The 16,730-nt window shown below is 39.4% G+C and overlaps 1 protein-coding gene across 2 annotated transcripts; it reads left to right on the top strand.

The window, feature by feature from the left end:
- The first annotated feature begins 8,380 nt into the window (after positions 1–8,380).
- On the top strand, positions 8,381–16,699 carry LOC116022238 (trafficking protein particle complex II-specific subunit 120 homolog). 2 transcript variants are annotated; one of them, XM_031262866.1, is made up of 10 exons: positions 8,381–8,957; positions 9,626–9,832; positions 9,958–10,140; positions 10,554–10,663; positions 11,443–11,502; positions 12,026–12,311; positions 12,757–13,049; positions 13,156–14,033; positions 14,796–15,713; positions 16,164–16,699. In XM_031262866.1, the coding sequence occupies exons 1-10, from the start codon at positions 8,547–8,549 to the stop codon at positions 16,382–16,384; spliced, it is 3,567 nt and encodes a 1,188-aa protein (XP_031118726.1). In that variant the 5' UTR covers positions 8,381–8,546; the 3' UTR covers positions 16,385–16,699. The 2 variants fall into 2 exon arrangements, with proteins under 2 accessions (XP_031118726.1, XP_031118725.1); XM_031262865.1 differs by having other exon boundaries at positions 12,023–12,311.
- Positions 16,700–16,730: the final 31 nt, after the last annotated feature.

Genomic DNA, 16,730 nt, shown 5'->3' with positions numbered 1-16,730 from the left:
CTATCCGTGAGTGAATTGCTTCTTGAACTCGCCGGTTAGCTAAATTTTGAACTTAAATGTGCAATTTAACTCAAGCTCTGCACAGTCAAATACTTTGACCTCGAAATTCCCTATTTAGTCTACCTCAGCGTAGACTTTAACTCTGTCAAGTCTATCTCGACATAGACCACCCATTCAGGCTACAGAGTATACACTCATAGTATAGGTGTAAGTCTTTCCATGATTTCGTTTGACCACAAAGGTGGTGTCCATCATGAATTCCTTACCTCGTTTGGATTTAATCCCATCTCCCTTGAAGTTTCAAGGATGGCCTTTCGATTTAGGCCTTTTGTGAGAGGATCTGCTATATTCCTCTCAGATCTCACAAATTCCATTGTGATAACCCCGTTCAGCATTAGCTGTCTTACAGACTCATGTCTGACTCTTATGTGTCTTCTTTTCCCATTGTAGACACTGTTTTGTGCAACACAGATCGCAGTCTGTGAGTCACAATGTATAGGCACAGCAGGAGTTGGACTCCCCCACAATGGCACGTCTGCCAGTAAATTTCGTAGCCACTCGGCCTCTTGACTTGCGTCTGCCAGTAAATTTCGTAGCCACTCGGCCTCTTGACTTGCTAGATCTAACGCTATGAACTCAGCTTCCATGGTTGATCTAGCAATGCATGATTGTTTAGTTGATTTCCACGATACAGCGGCACCACACATGGTGAACACATATCCGCTAGTCGAGTTTACATCAGCACTGTCATTTACCCAATTTGCATCACAGAACCCTTCCATCACAGCTGGGTATCCTGTATAGTTGAGTCCCCAATCTACAGTGCCTCTAAGGTACCGAAGTACTCGTCTCAGTGCCTCCCAATGCGGAGCACTTGGGTTGTGAGTGTAGCGACTGAGCTTGTTTACTGCAAATGCAACATCAGGTCTAGTATAGTTCATTAGGAACATTAGACTCCCAATTATCTTTGCATATTTTTCTTGAGACACACTCGCCTCAGTATTCTTTGATAGTTTGATACTAGGATCATACGGGGTTTTGGCCGGGGTTACATCATAACTGTCGAACTTCTTTAGAAGTTTTTCTGTATAGTGACTTTGGGATAGAAGATACCCTTTCTCAGTTTTAGTAACTTTTATCCCGAGTATCACATCGGCTTCCCCCAGATCCTTCATATCAAATTTCTCACAGAGTGATCTCTTAGCCTCATTTATTGTTTCAATATCTGAGCTGAAAATAAGCATATCATCTACATAGAGGCATATAATCACAACTTTAGACTCTATCTCTTTAGTGTATAAGCAGGCATCCGACCGGTTAGCCGAGTAACCCAGGTCTAATAAAGTTTTATGAAACTTTTCATACCACTGCTTGGGGGCTTGTTTTAAGCCGTAAAGAGATTTCTTAAGTCTACATACCTTTCCTTCCTGGCCGAGTTCTATGCATCCAGGAGGTTGTTCCATATATATTTCTTCTTCTAAATACCATTTAGAAATGCTGTTTTCACGTCCATTTGGTGGACTATTAACCTGTGTAAAGAGGCTAAAGCAAAGAGTACACGTATGGTAGCGACTTTTTTTACTGGTGAATATGTATAAAAGTAATCTTCACCAAACTTCTGAGTGTAGCCTTTGGCTACTAGCCTTGCTTTAAACCTTTCAATTGAGCCATCAGGCCTCAACTTCCTTTTAAAGATCCATTTACAGCCGATCGGTCTACACCCTTTGGGTAGATTCACCAATTCCCAAGTGAGTTTTGACTGTATTGAGTCTAACTCACTTTTAACTGCTTCCTTCCATAAGGTAGAATCGACAGAACGCATGGCTTCTTCAAAGGTCTTTGGCTCTTCTTCTAAAACTAGTTGACAAATGAGCTGATCACATAGCTCATTTAAGTCTTTCAACTCTGTTAAATATGTTATAAAGTCAGAGCCAAAGTTTTTCTCAATTCTNAAATTTCGTAGCCACTCGGCCTCTTGACTTGCTAGATCTAACGCTATGAACTCAGCTTCCATGGTTGATCTAGCAATGCATGATTGTTTAGTTGATTTCCACGATACAGCGGCACCACACATGGTGAACACATATCCGCTAGTCGAGTTTACATCAGCACTGTCATTTACCCAATTTGCATCACAGAACCCTTCCATCACAGCTGGGTATCCTGTATAGTTGAGTCCCCAATCTACAGTGCCTCTAAGGTACCGAAGTACTCGTCTCAGTGCCTCCCAATGCGGAGCACTTGGGTTGTGAGTGTAGCGACTGAGCTTGTTTACTGCAAATGCAACATCAGGTCTAGTATAGTTCATTAGGAACATTAGACTCCCAATTATCTTTGCATATTTTTCTTGAGACACACTCGCCTCAGTATTCTTTGATAGTTTGATACTAGGATCATACGGGGTTTTGGCCGGGGTTACATCATAACTGTCGAACTTCTTTAGAAGTTTTTCTGTATAGTGACTTTGGGATAGAAGATACCCTTTCTCAGTTTTAGTAACTTTTATCCCGAGTATCACATCGGCTTCCCCCAGATCCTTCATATCAAATTTCTCACAGAGTGATCTCTTAGCCTCATTTATTGTTTCAATATCTGAGCTGAAAATAAGCATATCATCTACATAGAGGCATATAATCACAACTTTAGACTCTATCTCTTTAGTGTATAAGCAGGCATCCGACCGGTTAGCCGAGTAACCCAGGTCTAATAAAGTTTTATGAAACTTTTCATACCACTGCTTGGGGGCTTGTTTTAAGCCGTAAAGAGATTTCTTAAGTCTACATACCTTTCCTTCCTGGCCGAGTTCTATGCATCCAGGAGGTTGTTCCATATATATTTCTTCTTCTAAATACCATTTAGAAATGCTGTTTTCACGTCCATTTGGTGGACTATTAACCTGTGTAAAGAGGCTAAAGCAAAGAGTACACGTATGGTAGCGACTTTTTTTACTGGTGAATATGTATAAAAGTAATCTTCACCAAACTTCTGAGTGTAGCCTTTGGCTACTAGCCTTGCTTTAAACCTTTCAATTGAGCCATCAGGCCTCAACTTCCTTTTAAAGATCCATTTACAGCCGATCGGTCTACACCCTTTGGGTAGATTCACCAATTCCCAAGTGAGTTTTGACTGTATTGAGTCTAACTCACTTTTAACTGCTTCCTTCCATAAGGTAGAATCGACAGAACGCATGGCTTCTTCAAAGGTCTTTGGCTCTTCTTCTAAAACTAGTTGACAAATGAGCTGATCACATAGCTCATTTAAGTCTTTCAACTCTGTTAAATATGTTATAAAGTCAGAGCCAAAGTTTTTCTCAATTCTAGGCCTTTTGCTTCTTCTAAGCTCATCATCAGTATCATTTGTACTACTTGGGAATACAACATGATCATTGCTTTGAAGTCTGTCAACACATAAGTCATTAGAATTTTTTAAGGGAAATAAATGTTCAAAAAAGATAGCGTCTCTAGATTCACACATGGAGCGATTCTCTAGACACATAAATCTGTAAGCTGCACTGTTCTCAGCATACCCAACAAAAATGGCATCTATTGTTTTAGGTCCCAAATTGGGCCTTTTGAAGGACGGTAGTCCTACCTTTGCTAAGCAGCCCCATACTTTAAAGTATTTTATGTTAGGGGTATGCCCTCTCCACAACTCATAAGGGGTTTTGTCAAACCCTTTATGGGGAACTCTATTTAAGATGTGGTTAGCTGTAATAACAGCTTCCCCCCATAAGGAGTCTGGAGCACCTGAGCTGATTAACATTGCATTAATCATCTCTTTAAGAGTTCTATTCTTTCTTTCTGCTATGCCATTTTGTTGGGGTGTGTAAGGAGCAGTTACCTCATGTATTATACCTGAAGACTCACACAGCCTTTTGAGAGAATTCGCTTCATATTCTACTCCTCTGTCTGATCGAAGCCTTTTTATCTTTTTATCTAATTGGTTTTCTACTTCTGCTTTGAAAACCATAAATTTTTGTTCTGCTTCATCTTTTGATCTTAAAAGATATAATTTTGTATAACGAGAGAAATCATCAATAAACGTAATATAGTAACGTTTCCCACCTCTACTTTCAGTATTTTTAAAATCTGCTAAGTCAGAATGAATCAATTCTAACACAGAAGTGGTATGATGATTTACAGTGGAGAAAGATTTTCTAGCAAATTTGGCTTCGGCACATGTTTCACAGAGTGTACGAATCGCTAGACAAGTTTGGTAACAAATTCATACATTTCAGTCTATTTAAGCACTTTGTACCAATATGTCCTAATCTACCATGCCAGATGTTAACAGAGACAGAAATATAAGCAGAAGGAGAACCATTATTATTATTGCCTATAACAGGCCAATTTGGAAGAAAGTCATAAATAGAGGTCGCAGTACGACCCTCACGAGGAAAAGGCCTAATTACAGTAACGTCTAACACAAATAGCCCTCCACGCAAGTATCCCTTCCCAAGAAATTTCCCATAACGAGTCATGACCAAGCGGTCAGACTCAAACACCATCTTAATACCGGCCCTATTTAATAAGGCTCCGGAAATTAAGTTTCTACGAAGGGAAGGGACGTATAACACATTTTTAAGCATCAACTGTTTCCCAGAATATAACATAAGTTCTACTGTCCCTCTACCACTTACCTGGGAGACGTTGGAGTTTCCCATGAATACTTGTTCTCCTTCAGTGATAGGTTCAAACACTTTGAACAAGTCCTTGTTGTTGCAGAAGTGACGAGACGCACCTGTGTCCACGACCCACTCTTCTGGATCTCACACTATGTTGGCTTCAGTTATCACCGCTGCTACCACTTCAGTGTTCTCCGTGTCTTCCAACAGGTGAGCTTGGTTCTTGGACCTTCCAGTGTTGGATTTTTGATTGTTTTGTTCAATTCCTTTGCGGTGGTAGCACTGAGCAGCTCGATGGCCCTTTTTTCCACAAACAAAGCACCCAGCATCTTTTCCGTTCTTCTGGATTTTGCCATTCCTCGGCTGGTAATTATTGGATTTATTCTTGAAGTTCTTTTTATTGTGTCTCTTTTGATCACCAATTTTTGGCCTTTCAACGCCAACACCTGTTTCAACAACGTTAGCTTTGGCATTGTCAGGGAAAGCAACAGACCTGAGCATTATGCGGTTTTCTTCTTCAATGTTTAGGCTGTTGACCAACTGCTGTAGGGTCCACTTGCGTCTCTCATGCTTCATTTTATTTTTGAAGTCCAACCAGGACTCAGGTAGCTTCTCAATAAGAGCATCAGTTAAAAATACATCATTTACCTCTGCTCCTTCGGCATTCATATCAGCAACTAGATTTTCGAATTCGTGCACTTGTTCGACTATGGATTTTGTGTCTGCCATTTTGAAATTCATCCATCGCCCCACAGCATATTTCCTTCTTCCGGCATCGTCAGTGCCATATTTCTGGCGCAATAGGCCCAAATTGTTTTGGCAGACTTATGGCCAGAAAACATGTCAAATAACGAATTTGACATACGTTGCAGAATTATTGCTCGAGCAGTCTTGTTGTCCTTTTCAATTTTTGCACTGACCTGTGATGATGTAGCTGAAGGCGTTGGTGCAAGTGCCTTCGGATCAAGAGTGGCGTCAGCAGCCGTATCCTACGTATCGTCCTTCTCAGTTTGCTTCTGAGTTTGTGTAGACGTGGAGTGCGTAGCTGGGCTGAGTGATGAGTAATCAGTATGGATTACGTAGTCAACATCTTTGTCTTCCAAGAGCATGATTATTTTTGCTGACCACCTTCGGTAATTGAGTCCCCCAGTCAGAGGTTCGATGATGGAGACATCAGTTTTTGCTGGCATCGCCATAGGTTGATAACTGGATAAATGCTTTTAACTGTTGGGTTTTACAAGTGTATGTGCGACTCAAGCAAGGTTACGAACCTCTGCTAAATACAGGTTTAATCTAGGTTGTGTGCTGGGAGAGATTTTGGAGTGAACGAGGAAAGGAATTGTGTGTCGTGTTAAGAACACTACCTTAAAAGCATTTAGACCAGGGAATCTATGCTTTTGACCGGCACACACAAGCAAATAGCAGGTCAGAACCTGCTTTGTATATATTAGCTCAGACAGTAATACGCAAGGCAAGAAGGGAAGAAGATTAAGCTCTTGTTGTGTCCTTCTCAGTAAAGGAAATGATGTTTATATACTACAAACATAACCAACTTATTCTTAGGTAGCCACAAAAATGAGAGGAAAGTGGATCATGAAGCCACGTACATGCTTCCACACGCAAACACGTTTCTGGTTGTTGAGTTATGTGGACAAAGTCTGAAAGGAACCCATAAAATTAGGAAATAGAAATGGTATTGGGAGCAGACCAAAGGCCTTAGTCTTTAATGTTTCCCAACATGAAGCGCTTGACGGATGAAGACCAGCCAACGAAGGTGACACTAGATCGTTGTGATTTCTAGATCCAAATCCATAATCTGCCTTGTGGTTTCATGTCGGAGTGTATAGCCGAACAAATTGGGAACTCTCTGGGCACGTTCGTTAAGAGCGATCCAAATAATTTCGGGGGTAACTGGTACAACTATCTACGAATCCAGGTGAGTATTGACGTCAATTTTCCCTTGAGGAACAAGATGAAGATCATGAAGAAAGGAACGGATGAGGCTTGGATTCTATTCAAATATGAAAGGTTGGCCACTTTCTGCTACTTCTGCGGCATCCTTGGACATTCAGCAAAATTCTGCCGGGGTGCGCTAGTCCGATTTACACATAGTTGATTACTACTTTGGTGCATGGATGAGGGCCTCTTTGTGCCGTAATGTGGCTCCTATTTGCGAGATAGTTGGGCAGTACGGATGTTTTCAATCCTTTAGTCACGCCCCAACAAAACCATGGCCTCGATACTGCTATGACCTTGCATGGAGATCTTTCAAAAGAACTAGCTCCGAACGCAAGTTCCCGGGCAAGCATGGATCTTGACGACAACATACTGACAGTGGTTGACTTCAAAAGAAGGCGTGGGAATGACCATGAAAGGAAAGAGACACCAGAATCCCAAGTTGATAAGCATCTTCCCCCCACCGCCCGTTCTTCTTCGGCGAAGCCTGCATCGCAAGCTCGCCCACATCCATGAGTATTTTTAGCTGGAACTGCTGGGGATTGGGGAACCCCCGGACGGTTCGTGAGATACTGGACACGGTGTCCAAGAAATGTCCCTTGTTCATTTTTCTCATGGAAATTAAAGTTGGCATAACTCAAGCTGAAAGGTTAAGGATCAAACTTGGCTTCGATGGTCTATTCTTGGTAGACTGTTCGAGGCTCAGTGGTGGTATAGCTTTGTTATGGAAAATAAGGAATTCAATAAACCTCATAAGCTACTCTAAAAACCATATTGATGTCAGGGCATCTTTGCCCAATGCAAAGGATTGGCGGTTGACAGGTTTCTATGGTCACCCTGAAAGACAAAATCGAGAGGCCTCCTGGAATCTTCTCCGATCACTAAGTAATAAATCCGATATGCCTTGGTTAGTGTTGGGCGACTTCAACAATTTAGCGAAGCATTCTAAGAAACGATGGTTCTGGCAACAACCTACTGCACTAATAGATGGGTTTAACTATGCTTTAAACGACAGTGGACTTTGTGATATTGGCATGCAGGGTTACCAGTTCACATAGTCAAGCGGCAGGGGCACACCGGGCTGGGTAGAGGAACGATTGGATATAGCGGTAGCCAATGCACAATGGTGCGCGGATCATAGCAAAGTAGTGGTGCTTAACATCGGTATGTCTTATTCTGATCACTCTGCATTACTCTTGGATCTTTATGGAGGATGGTCAAAAGCAGTCCGCGCATAGCTTCAAGTTAAAAAAATATGTGGTTAGAGGAGGAGGAATGCCAGAACATTGTCTTAAATGCTTGGTCAAATAGCACCCACGCTTTCTCCCCCTACTTCTCCTCAGTTGGAGATGCCTTAGAATGATTTATTTCCTTCGTAGGAGAATAATCATTCTCAAGGAGCCCTCTAGTACTAGCCATTTTCAAAGTCCTAAATATAAATATATACTATAATAATAATAATAAAAGTATTATTATTACTGTTGTTGTTATTATTTATTGGTATATATAAAATTCAATATAAATGATATTAATATTTCTCATTTTTTTTGAGGACTACTGACTCTGTTACAATATAGTATCGTAATTTCAACCTAACTTACTGAAGCACAATGTGAACCCACTCCCATCATCCATGTGAGAGTATTAATCGGGACACCGGGTTCCACTTGACCACAAGGTCTTTTGGCTAAAATTTTTTATCTATTCCATTTCTTACGGAATAACATTCATAATTCCTTCAAAATTTATTTATTTTTAACCAAATATACAAGGTCCGGAAGTCCCTATTATTCTCAGGCAAGTCCAATACTTGGTTAGTTAGCAGAAAACAATTGGATCCACATCTGAAAGTCTGTAACTGCAATGTTCACTCCGCGATCTACGGGCTGAGCGATTTCATCTCCCTTCCCACCACCGTCTGCCGCCTTGCTACGGCCGCCGTCCACCGATTTCCGACTGACGAATAATGGAGCCGGATGTGAGCATCGAGACGAGCTGCATGATCCGTGTGGCGGTGCTCCCAATCGGGTCAATTCCGATCCCGCTCTTCCGAGATTACACCTCCATGCTGGTCCGCCACCACACTGTATCGCTCTCCTCCATCAGCTCCTTCTACACGGAGCACCAGAAGTCTCCCTTCTCGCACCAGCCGTGGGATTCCGGTAGCCTTCGGTTCAAATTCATGGTCGGCGGGTCTCCTGCTAGCCCTTGGGAGGACTTCCAGTCCAATCGTAAGATCCTCGCGGTCCTTGGCATTTGCCACTGCCCTTCGTCTCCTGATCTCAACTCCGTCGCCGACCAATTTAACGTCTCCTGTAAGGGTTACTCGTCTTCACTTGTTCAACGCTGTTTCGCCTTCTGCCCCGGAGATTCTCAGGTTCTAATGCTTATCCTATTTTTTCGTCTCCCTTTTCTGGTAGTCACAGTCGTCTATATATGATCGAAAAATATCTGATTTCATTTTGTCTACAGGCTTGCTAAAAATTTCCATTCATTTTTTGCCCTATTTTTGTGTCTGGTGTAAACGGTGTTTCTTTAGTGGTGAACTGCTGGTGATAAATCATTTGGGTTTTCGAAATGTTAAAATGCATTTACTGGGACGAGTGTACACTGTACAGTAGACTTCTGTGATGAATTTTGTTCTGATATAGTTGCACAACTATGATCTTTTAGTGGCTTAAGGTAATGTTAAGCTTTGAATTGTTGGGCTTCCACTACTAGGAATTCTCAGATTACTCTATTTGTCAAGGGATAGAAGAGAACTATATGCATGATAACCATTCAAAATTCTAATCATTCTCTATATGGTTTTAGCCTTTAATTTTTATTTGTCAAAGCAGATGGCTAGACTATTATATACTCCTATTATGATGAATTGTCATTGTAGAATAGGCAATTGGCTTCTTCAGTGATCAAAATATTACACTTTTTCAAATATAAGTTGAAGTGATGTTCACCCAATGCACTATTTAATGTTCTTATCAAAAGATTCTCATTTGGGTTGCCCCTTGCTAAGTAGATTGCTTTAATACACATTGATGGCAGCTAGAGGATGAGACTTATAAAGGCAGCAACATAGTTTTGTTTCCACCAGCGGATAGACTGACTCAGGAGTTCCACTTGCAAACTATGATGCAAGATATTGCTGCCTCACTGTTGATGGAATTTGAAAAATGGGTTCTTCAAGCAGAATCTGGTGGAACTATTCTGAAGACTCCTTTAGATTCTCAAGCTAGTCTCAGCTCAGAGGAGGTTTATATTTTAGGTGTTCCAAGTATTTGTTTGTGCATTACTTTCTTCCTTAGTCTCCCCACTCCCTACTTTTTTGTTTCATAGTGAATTTTAACTTGTTATTTTATTTGATGTAACTTATATAGGTTATAAAGGCAAAGAAACGAAGACTTGGCAGGGCACAAAAAACTATTGGAGATTACTGTTTGTTGGCAGGATCACCTGTTGATGCCAATGCCCATTATTCCACTGCACTTGAACTTGCTAGGTTGACAGGGGACTTCTTCTGGTATGCTGGTGCGATGGAGGGGAGTGTGTGTGCATTGCTTGTAAGTAAGAATGAATCAGGATTCTATATCTATATGGTTATACTGTGTGCTTTTCATGTGATTCATTACGTCTGATATTATTATTACATCTTGATTGGTCATGTATTCAGAAACCCCCCATGAAAAAAATAGATAAAACACTTAATAATCGGATTTACAAGATGACAAGAATACTAAACATTGAAGTGTTTGGCAATAAAAACTACAATGGGAATTGTTTAAATTCTGATAAATAATGGGCACACCATGTAACAACACTTAGCTTATGCTCTTTTGTAAAATTGTAATAATTGCATTGCATAACGCCTTCAGCTTGCTGGTGCCTTATTGTCAAGCATTTGTTTCTTTTCTTTGCTTAAAATCTTTTTCTGTATACTGATATATTTTTTTTTTTTCTGTATTTTGATTATTAGATAGATCGTATGGGCCAGAGAGATCCTGTACTAGAGGAGGAGGTCAAGTATCGTTACAATAGTGTCATTTTGCATTACAGAAAATCATTTATACAAGACAATGCTCAGAGGTAATTTCCATCACTTGGCCTTTTATTTTTATAATTAGCATGAATGAAGTTGTTATGAAATGAGAAGGTACTTTGTTTTCACTGCACTGTGTGCTCTTTTTTATTTTTTATTTTTTTAATTCTTTTTTAAAATATTGGGATTATTAATAAATAAATGTGTTCTGCTACTAGTTGGTGTGGAATAGGACTTGTATGAATCTCTGTTGTTTCTATGTCTATGTTGGTAATCTTGCACATGGTTCAGTTTGTTTGTCAATGATCAGTCATAGTAAGGGGAAATTTTTGTAATAGAGTGATCAGATAATGTTTTAGCTCAATGGATGGATATTTCAGTTGGTTATCCTGCTATGAGAGGGATAATTTGAATAAGGAAGAGATCTTATTTTTAGTGGCTTTCTTTCTGTTATCAATGAATGATTGAATGTAGGAAGCCTTGAACAGAAGACACTGAGATGAAAATGGAATGGAGTTAGGTTAGAAATATTTTTGCAAACTTAGGAAGAAATCTTATTATAAAGAAGATAAGAGCCATACCCTGGTTGGGTACTGGAAGTCTGGGAGCTCGATAATTCAACATCATTTGTAGAACACTTACGGACTTGATTAGATGGTGCTTGATGGGTGTAAAGTGTTTATGATTTTATGCACTGAATAATGGGGGATGGAGATTTGTTTGCCATTGCTTTGAGTTACTTCAGTCTGATCCTTGCTACTATTCTGTTTAGTATAAGTGTATAACATACAAGAGATATAACCTTTTACTATTATCTTATGTGCAGAGTTTCACCCTTAAGCTTTGAGCTCGAGGCTACATTGAAATTAGCAAGATATCTATGCAGGTATTTTTTTTCCTATTTAAATTAGTTATGATGCTCAAAATTAGCCTGTGCTTTTATGTTTACCGGTTCTTCCTGCCTTCAACTCTTGCAATCATGTTTTACCATAGAGAGTTTACTTTGATGGTATTAAAAAATGGAGTGTATTTAATTAGAAATTTAGAATAGGGATAAGTGGTCAGAACTACACGATTTGAATTGTAGAATACTAGAATATGCTGAAAAAGTGAATTTTTCTAGGGTTTAGAATATTTTGACCATTTCAGTACATGAAAGACATTAAATTGTTGATGACATAAAAGAAATTTAGTAGAGTTTTGGGAGTTCAGCACCATTTATGTTCATGTTATTTATCATTCATTTTATTAGCACCATTAACTGTGTTGTTAGATTGTTGTGTCTTTATTTTATCGAATTTGTAATGATAAATCTCTTTTGAAGTTGTTACTAAGCACCCTTCCATTTTCTGACACTATACTGTGTTTGCATTTTTTATTCTTCTAAATTTACTCCATCGCTGTAGCAGGCGGGAGCTAGCTAAGGAAGTGGTTGAGTTGTTGACAGCTGCTGCTGATGGAGCAAAATCTTTAATTGATGCTAGTGACAGATTGGTTTTATACATTGAAATAGCTCGACTGTTTGGTACACTTGGTTATCACCGAAAGGCTGCCTTCTTCTCAAGGCAGGTGGCTCAGCTATACTTGCAACAAGAGAATAGATTAGCTGCTACGAGTGCCATGCAAGTATTGGCCATGACCACAAAAGCATACCGTGTTCAAAGTAGAGCTTCTAGTGAACATGCTATTTGTCAGGTGATCTGAATATGACTCTACTATTTCTCACTATCAGAATACCAGACATCATTTTTTCTTTGAACTAATATTTGTTTCTTGATTTGTTGGTGATTCTACCATAATTATCTTTTTGTATCTAAGTGACAGCTCTTGGTTTTTATTTTATGTTGTGATAGTTTTTCTTGTAGATGGTGTGCAGTGGAGTTGTTGACTTGACTTTTGTTCTCCTTCCATTTATCATAGTTTTGGGTTTGGGTAAATTCAATAAAAAATTGGGGTTGGCTAGTAAAAGATAGGGAGTGTGTGGAAGAGAATATATCTATATAATGATCGGTTGGCATTTGGCCGAATGAAGTTTATTTGGATTTCTTGGTCCTAAACTGCCTTGTCATTTTTAATTGCTCCCAAATCAACAGTAGGATATTCTTATAACACTGTATTTCAATTCTCAATTTTCTTAAAGGCAACTGGATCTGCTCATGTTGATGGAGGAAAAATGCATCACAACTGGATAGTCTCACTCTTTGAATCTCAATGGTGTACACTTCAGATGGTTGTGCTTAGGGAAATACTTTTATCTTCTGTCCGTGCGGGAGATCCTCTTGCTGCATGGAGTGCAGCAGCACGCCTTCTTAGATCATATTATCCTTTAATTACCCCAGCAGGGCAAAATGGCTTGGCAAGTGCCCTTTCAAATTCATCAGAGAGGCTTCCTTTAGGAACTCGTTGTGCTGATCCTGCCTTACCTTTCATAAGGTGTCTGCCACTAGGAACATATTATTGCCTCTGGTTTTCATGACATTGTGTCTGTGTGTGTTTCCTTAAGTCCTAACTATTGTTTCTTCTATAAAATGATTCCCAGGTTGCATTCATTTCCACTTCATTCCTCACAACTGGACATTGTAAAGCGCAATCCTTCTAGAGAAGATTGGTGGGCTGGATCCGCTCCATCAGGACCTTTTATTTATACACCATTCAGCAAAGGGGAGTCAACTCAAAGTAGTAAACAGGAGCTGATCTGGGTTGTTGGTGAACCAGTGCAGGTCCTGGTGGAGTTGGCAAATCCTTGTGGTTTTGACTTGATGGTTGACAGTATATACTTATCAGTGAATTCTGAAAATTTTGATGCTTTCCCTGTTAGTGTTAATCTTCCTCCTAATTCATCTAAGGTTATTACATTATCTGGAATTCCTACTAAAGTGGGATCAGTGACAATTCCTGGATGCATTGTTCATTGTTTTGGTGTTATCACTGAACATTTTTTCAAGGAAGTTGATAATCTGCTTCTTGGGGCAGCACAAGGACTTGTTTTGTCTGACCCTTTCCGCTGCTGTGGTTCACCAAAGTTGAAAAACATATCTGTTCCAAGTATTTCAGTGGTCCCTCCACTGCCATTGTTGGTGTCACGTGTTGCTGGAACTGATGGTGCTATTATCCTATATGAAGGTGAGATTCGGGAAGTACAGATTACTTTGGCAAATGCAGGCACAGTTCCAGTTGAGCAGGCCCACATTTCATTATCAGGGAAGAACCAAGATTCAGTTATATCAATCGCTTATGAAACCTTGAAGTCTAACCTTCCTCTTAAGCCTGGTGCAGAGGTGAGAATACCTGTCACTTTAAAAGCTTGGCAGCTTGGTATAACAGATCCTGATACTGCTCCCAACAAGAGTATTTCCTCAAACACTGGGAGGCAAGTCAAGGATGGAAGCAGCCCAATGTTGCTGATCCACTATGCAGGTAATCACAATGTGCATTACCATGTTATGACTCATGAGCAGGTTTATTTATTGTGAAATGGAGATGAATTGGATTACATTAGTAGTCCATCTGTTTAGTGGTATGGCATCTTCTCTTCCCTTGTATGGCACCCTGTTCTTTCATGCAGCATTTTTTTATTTCAAAATTTTTTTTCCCAATTTTATGTGAGGGATACTTCTTGATTTTGAATAGTTTATGAAGCTGTGATCTGTTACATCACTATTTAGCACTGAAAATGATTATTTTTGATAGGTCAGAATGATACTAAGATAATCCATATATTTTTTTGTGTGAGGCTTTTTATGCAGTTCATCCTTTAAAAAAAAAAAAAAAATCTTTTAAACAAACATTGGGGAAAAAAGTCTTCTTGAAATTTATGTCTTGTAGTCAAAATGCTTAGTTTGTCTTTCTAGTTTATGATAATTCATGGTAGATTCAATTTTTTCCTCATAAAGAAAGTATATATATATATATATATATATATATATATATATATATATATATATATATATATCTGTTACGGTGTTACCTCTAACTTGAGCTCAGATCCTTGTGACTACCCCAGTATTTTGTGTTATTTCTCTCCTTTAATGAATGCCCTGTGGTTCCTTCTAATTGAGATGAAGATGGGAAATTCATGTGTAAATTTCTTTTTTATCAAGCTCATTCTTTCTTCTTAAGACAACTAGTATATTTCTTCATACTGTATGTCTGTATGCAATAATGAGTATATCTTGCCAGGCCCATTGACGATGCCTGGGGAGCCACCAGTAGATGGTTCTGTTCCTCCTCCTGGAAGGCGGGTGGCTATTCCCTTGAACATCTGTGTCACACCATGCCTCTCTTTTGTGAAGGCTCGTTTGCTCTCAATGGAGATTCCTGCTTATGTTGGTGAAGATCATCCAAAACTAAAAACTGAGGATTCTATTGAAGAAGCCACCTGTACTGAAAGACAGGCTGATAAGTTTATGAAAATTGACCCTTACAGGGGTAGTTGGGGGCTGCGTTTTCTTGAGCTGGAGTTATCTAATCCAACAGATGTTGTGTTTGAGATTGGCGTGTCTGTTCAACTTGAGACCTCTTCCAATGAGGATAGTCCTGAATATAAGTATCCTAGAACCAGGGTTGACAGGGATTACACTGCCAGAGTGCTAATACCTTTGGAACACTTCAAATTACCTGTTCTTGATGGTTCTTTCCTTATTAGGGACTCCTCAATGAATGGGACCACCAAAAGTTCAAACTTCTCAGAGAAAAACAGCAAAGCTGAACTTAATGCTTGTATTAAGAATTTGATTTCTCGGATTAAAGTCAGGTGGCAATCTGGACGGAATAGCTCAGGAGAACTAAATATCAAGGATGCAATACAGGCTGCTTTACAGTCATCTGTGATGGATGTACTGCTACCAGATCCACTGACCTTTGGATTTTCTCTTGCAAAAAATAGTTCACTGGAAATTGATGTGCCCAAGGAATTTGACATGCAAAATAGTTCCCTTGCATGTAAAAGTTCCGTTATTGCGCATGAGATGACACCAATGGAAGTCATTGTACGGAATAATACAAAAGAAACTATTAAATTAAGTCTTAGCATCACATGTCGAGACGTAGCTGGTGAAAACTGTGTGGAAGGCGACAAGACAACCGTGTTATGGGCAGGTGCTATTCTAAAACATTTTTAATTTTTTCTGTGGTTAGAATGGATTACTAATTTACCCATAAAGTTGAGAAAAGTTGCTGTAACTCTCTTGGCATAGCTTTGTCATACTCCTAATGTTTCTCTTTGAACTAGCATTCTCAAAATGTTTTCCAAACTAAGGAAGCTAAAAGGATGTTTGCACCAAAATGAAGAATCCTGCAATATGAAAGATTTCTTGTTTTCTTTTCTTTTCCCCTTTGGCTAGAAGAATGTAGATAGATGAGGTGGCAGCTATCTTTTTTTTTTTAATCATATATTCAAATAGTAAATTATTCTGTAGCTAGGTTCTAGTAGCCTGCCAATTTCTCCCCCCGCGTTATGGTTGCTGATATATTGGTTCTGTAATGGCATCTTTTGCCTAGTATTTACATTTCATATTTATTAACATGATTTTTCGTGGTATCTGTTAGGTGTTTTGAATGGTATTGCCATGGAGGTGCCCCCGCTCCAGGAAATCAAGCATTCCTTCTCCTTGTATTTCCTGGTTCCAGGTGAGTATACGTTATTAGCTGCTGCTGCAATTGATGATGCTAATGAAATTCTCAGGGCCCGAGCAAGAGCAAGCTCAAGCGATGAGTCAATCTTTTGTCGTGGCCCGCCATTTCACATCCGAGTCAATGGGACTCACTGATTTTTGAGAGTGTTGTTTGTCCAATCTCTCTATTCTGAGCCATCCATAGTTATACCGGGTCTGGATTTCTTCCTATTTTGTTGTAAAGGAGTGCTCTATTGTCTTTTGATACAACTCCAAATAATGTTGGATTTTAATTGTGGATTAACATTCTGTAGCTCTTGTAATGCCATATTGAACAACACTATTATTTTTCCCACTTGCCTGGATTTTGCACTTGTGTTTATTGTTACCGGTTCCTATAGGGGTGACGGGGTGTGCACAAGTATGTGAAAATTCAGTTAATTGAATATATCGATAAGTTTTGGTTAATCATTTTTTAAGTGAAATATTTTTGTTTGGTTAA

This window comes from Ipomoea triloba, chromosome 6, assembly GCF_003576645.1.
Source record: "Ipomoea triloba cultivar NCNSP0323 chromosome 6, ASM357664v1".
NCBI lineage: Eukaryota > Viridiplantae > Streptophyta > Magnoliopsida > Solanales > Convolvulaceae > Ipomoea > Ipomoea triloba.
The sequence above is the reverse complement of the archived record's forward strand: the minus strand, read 5'-3'. Positions and strand labels throughout refer to the sequence as shown.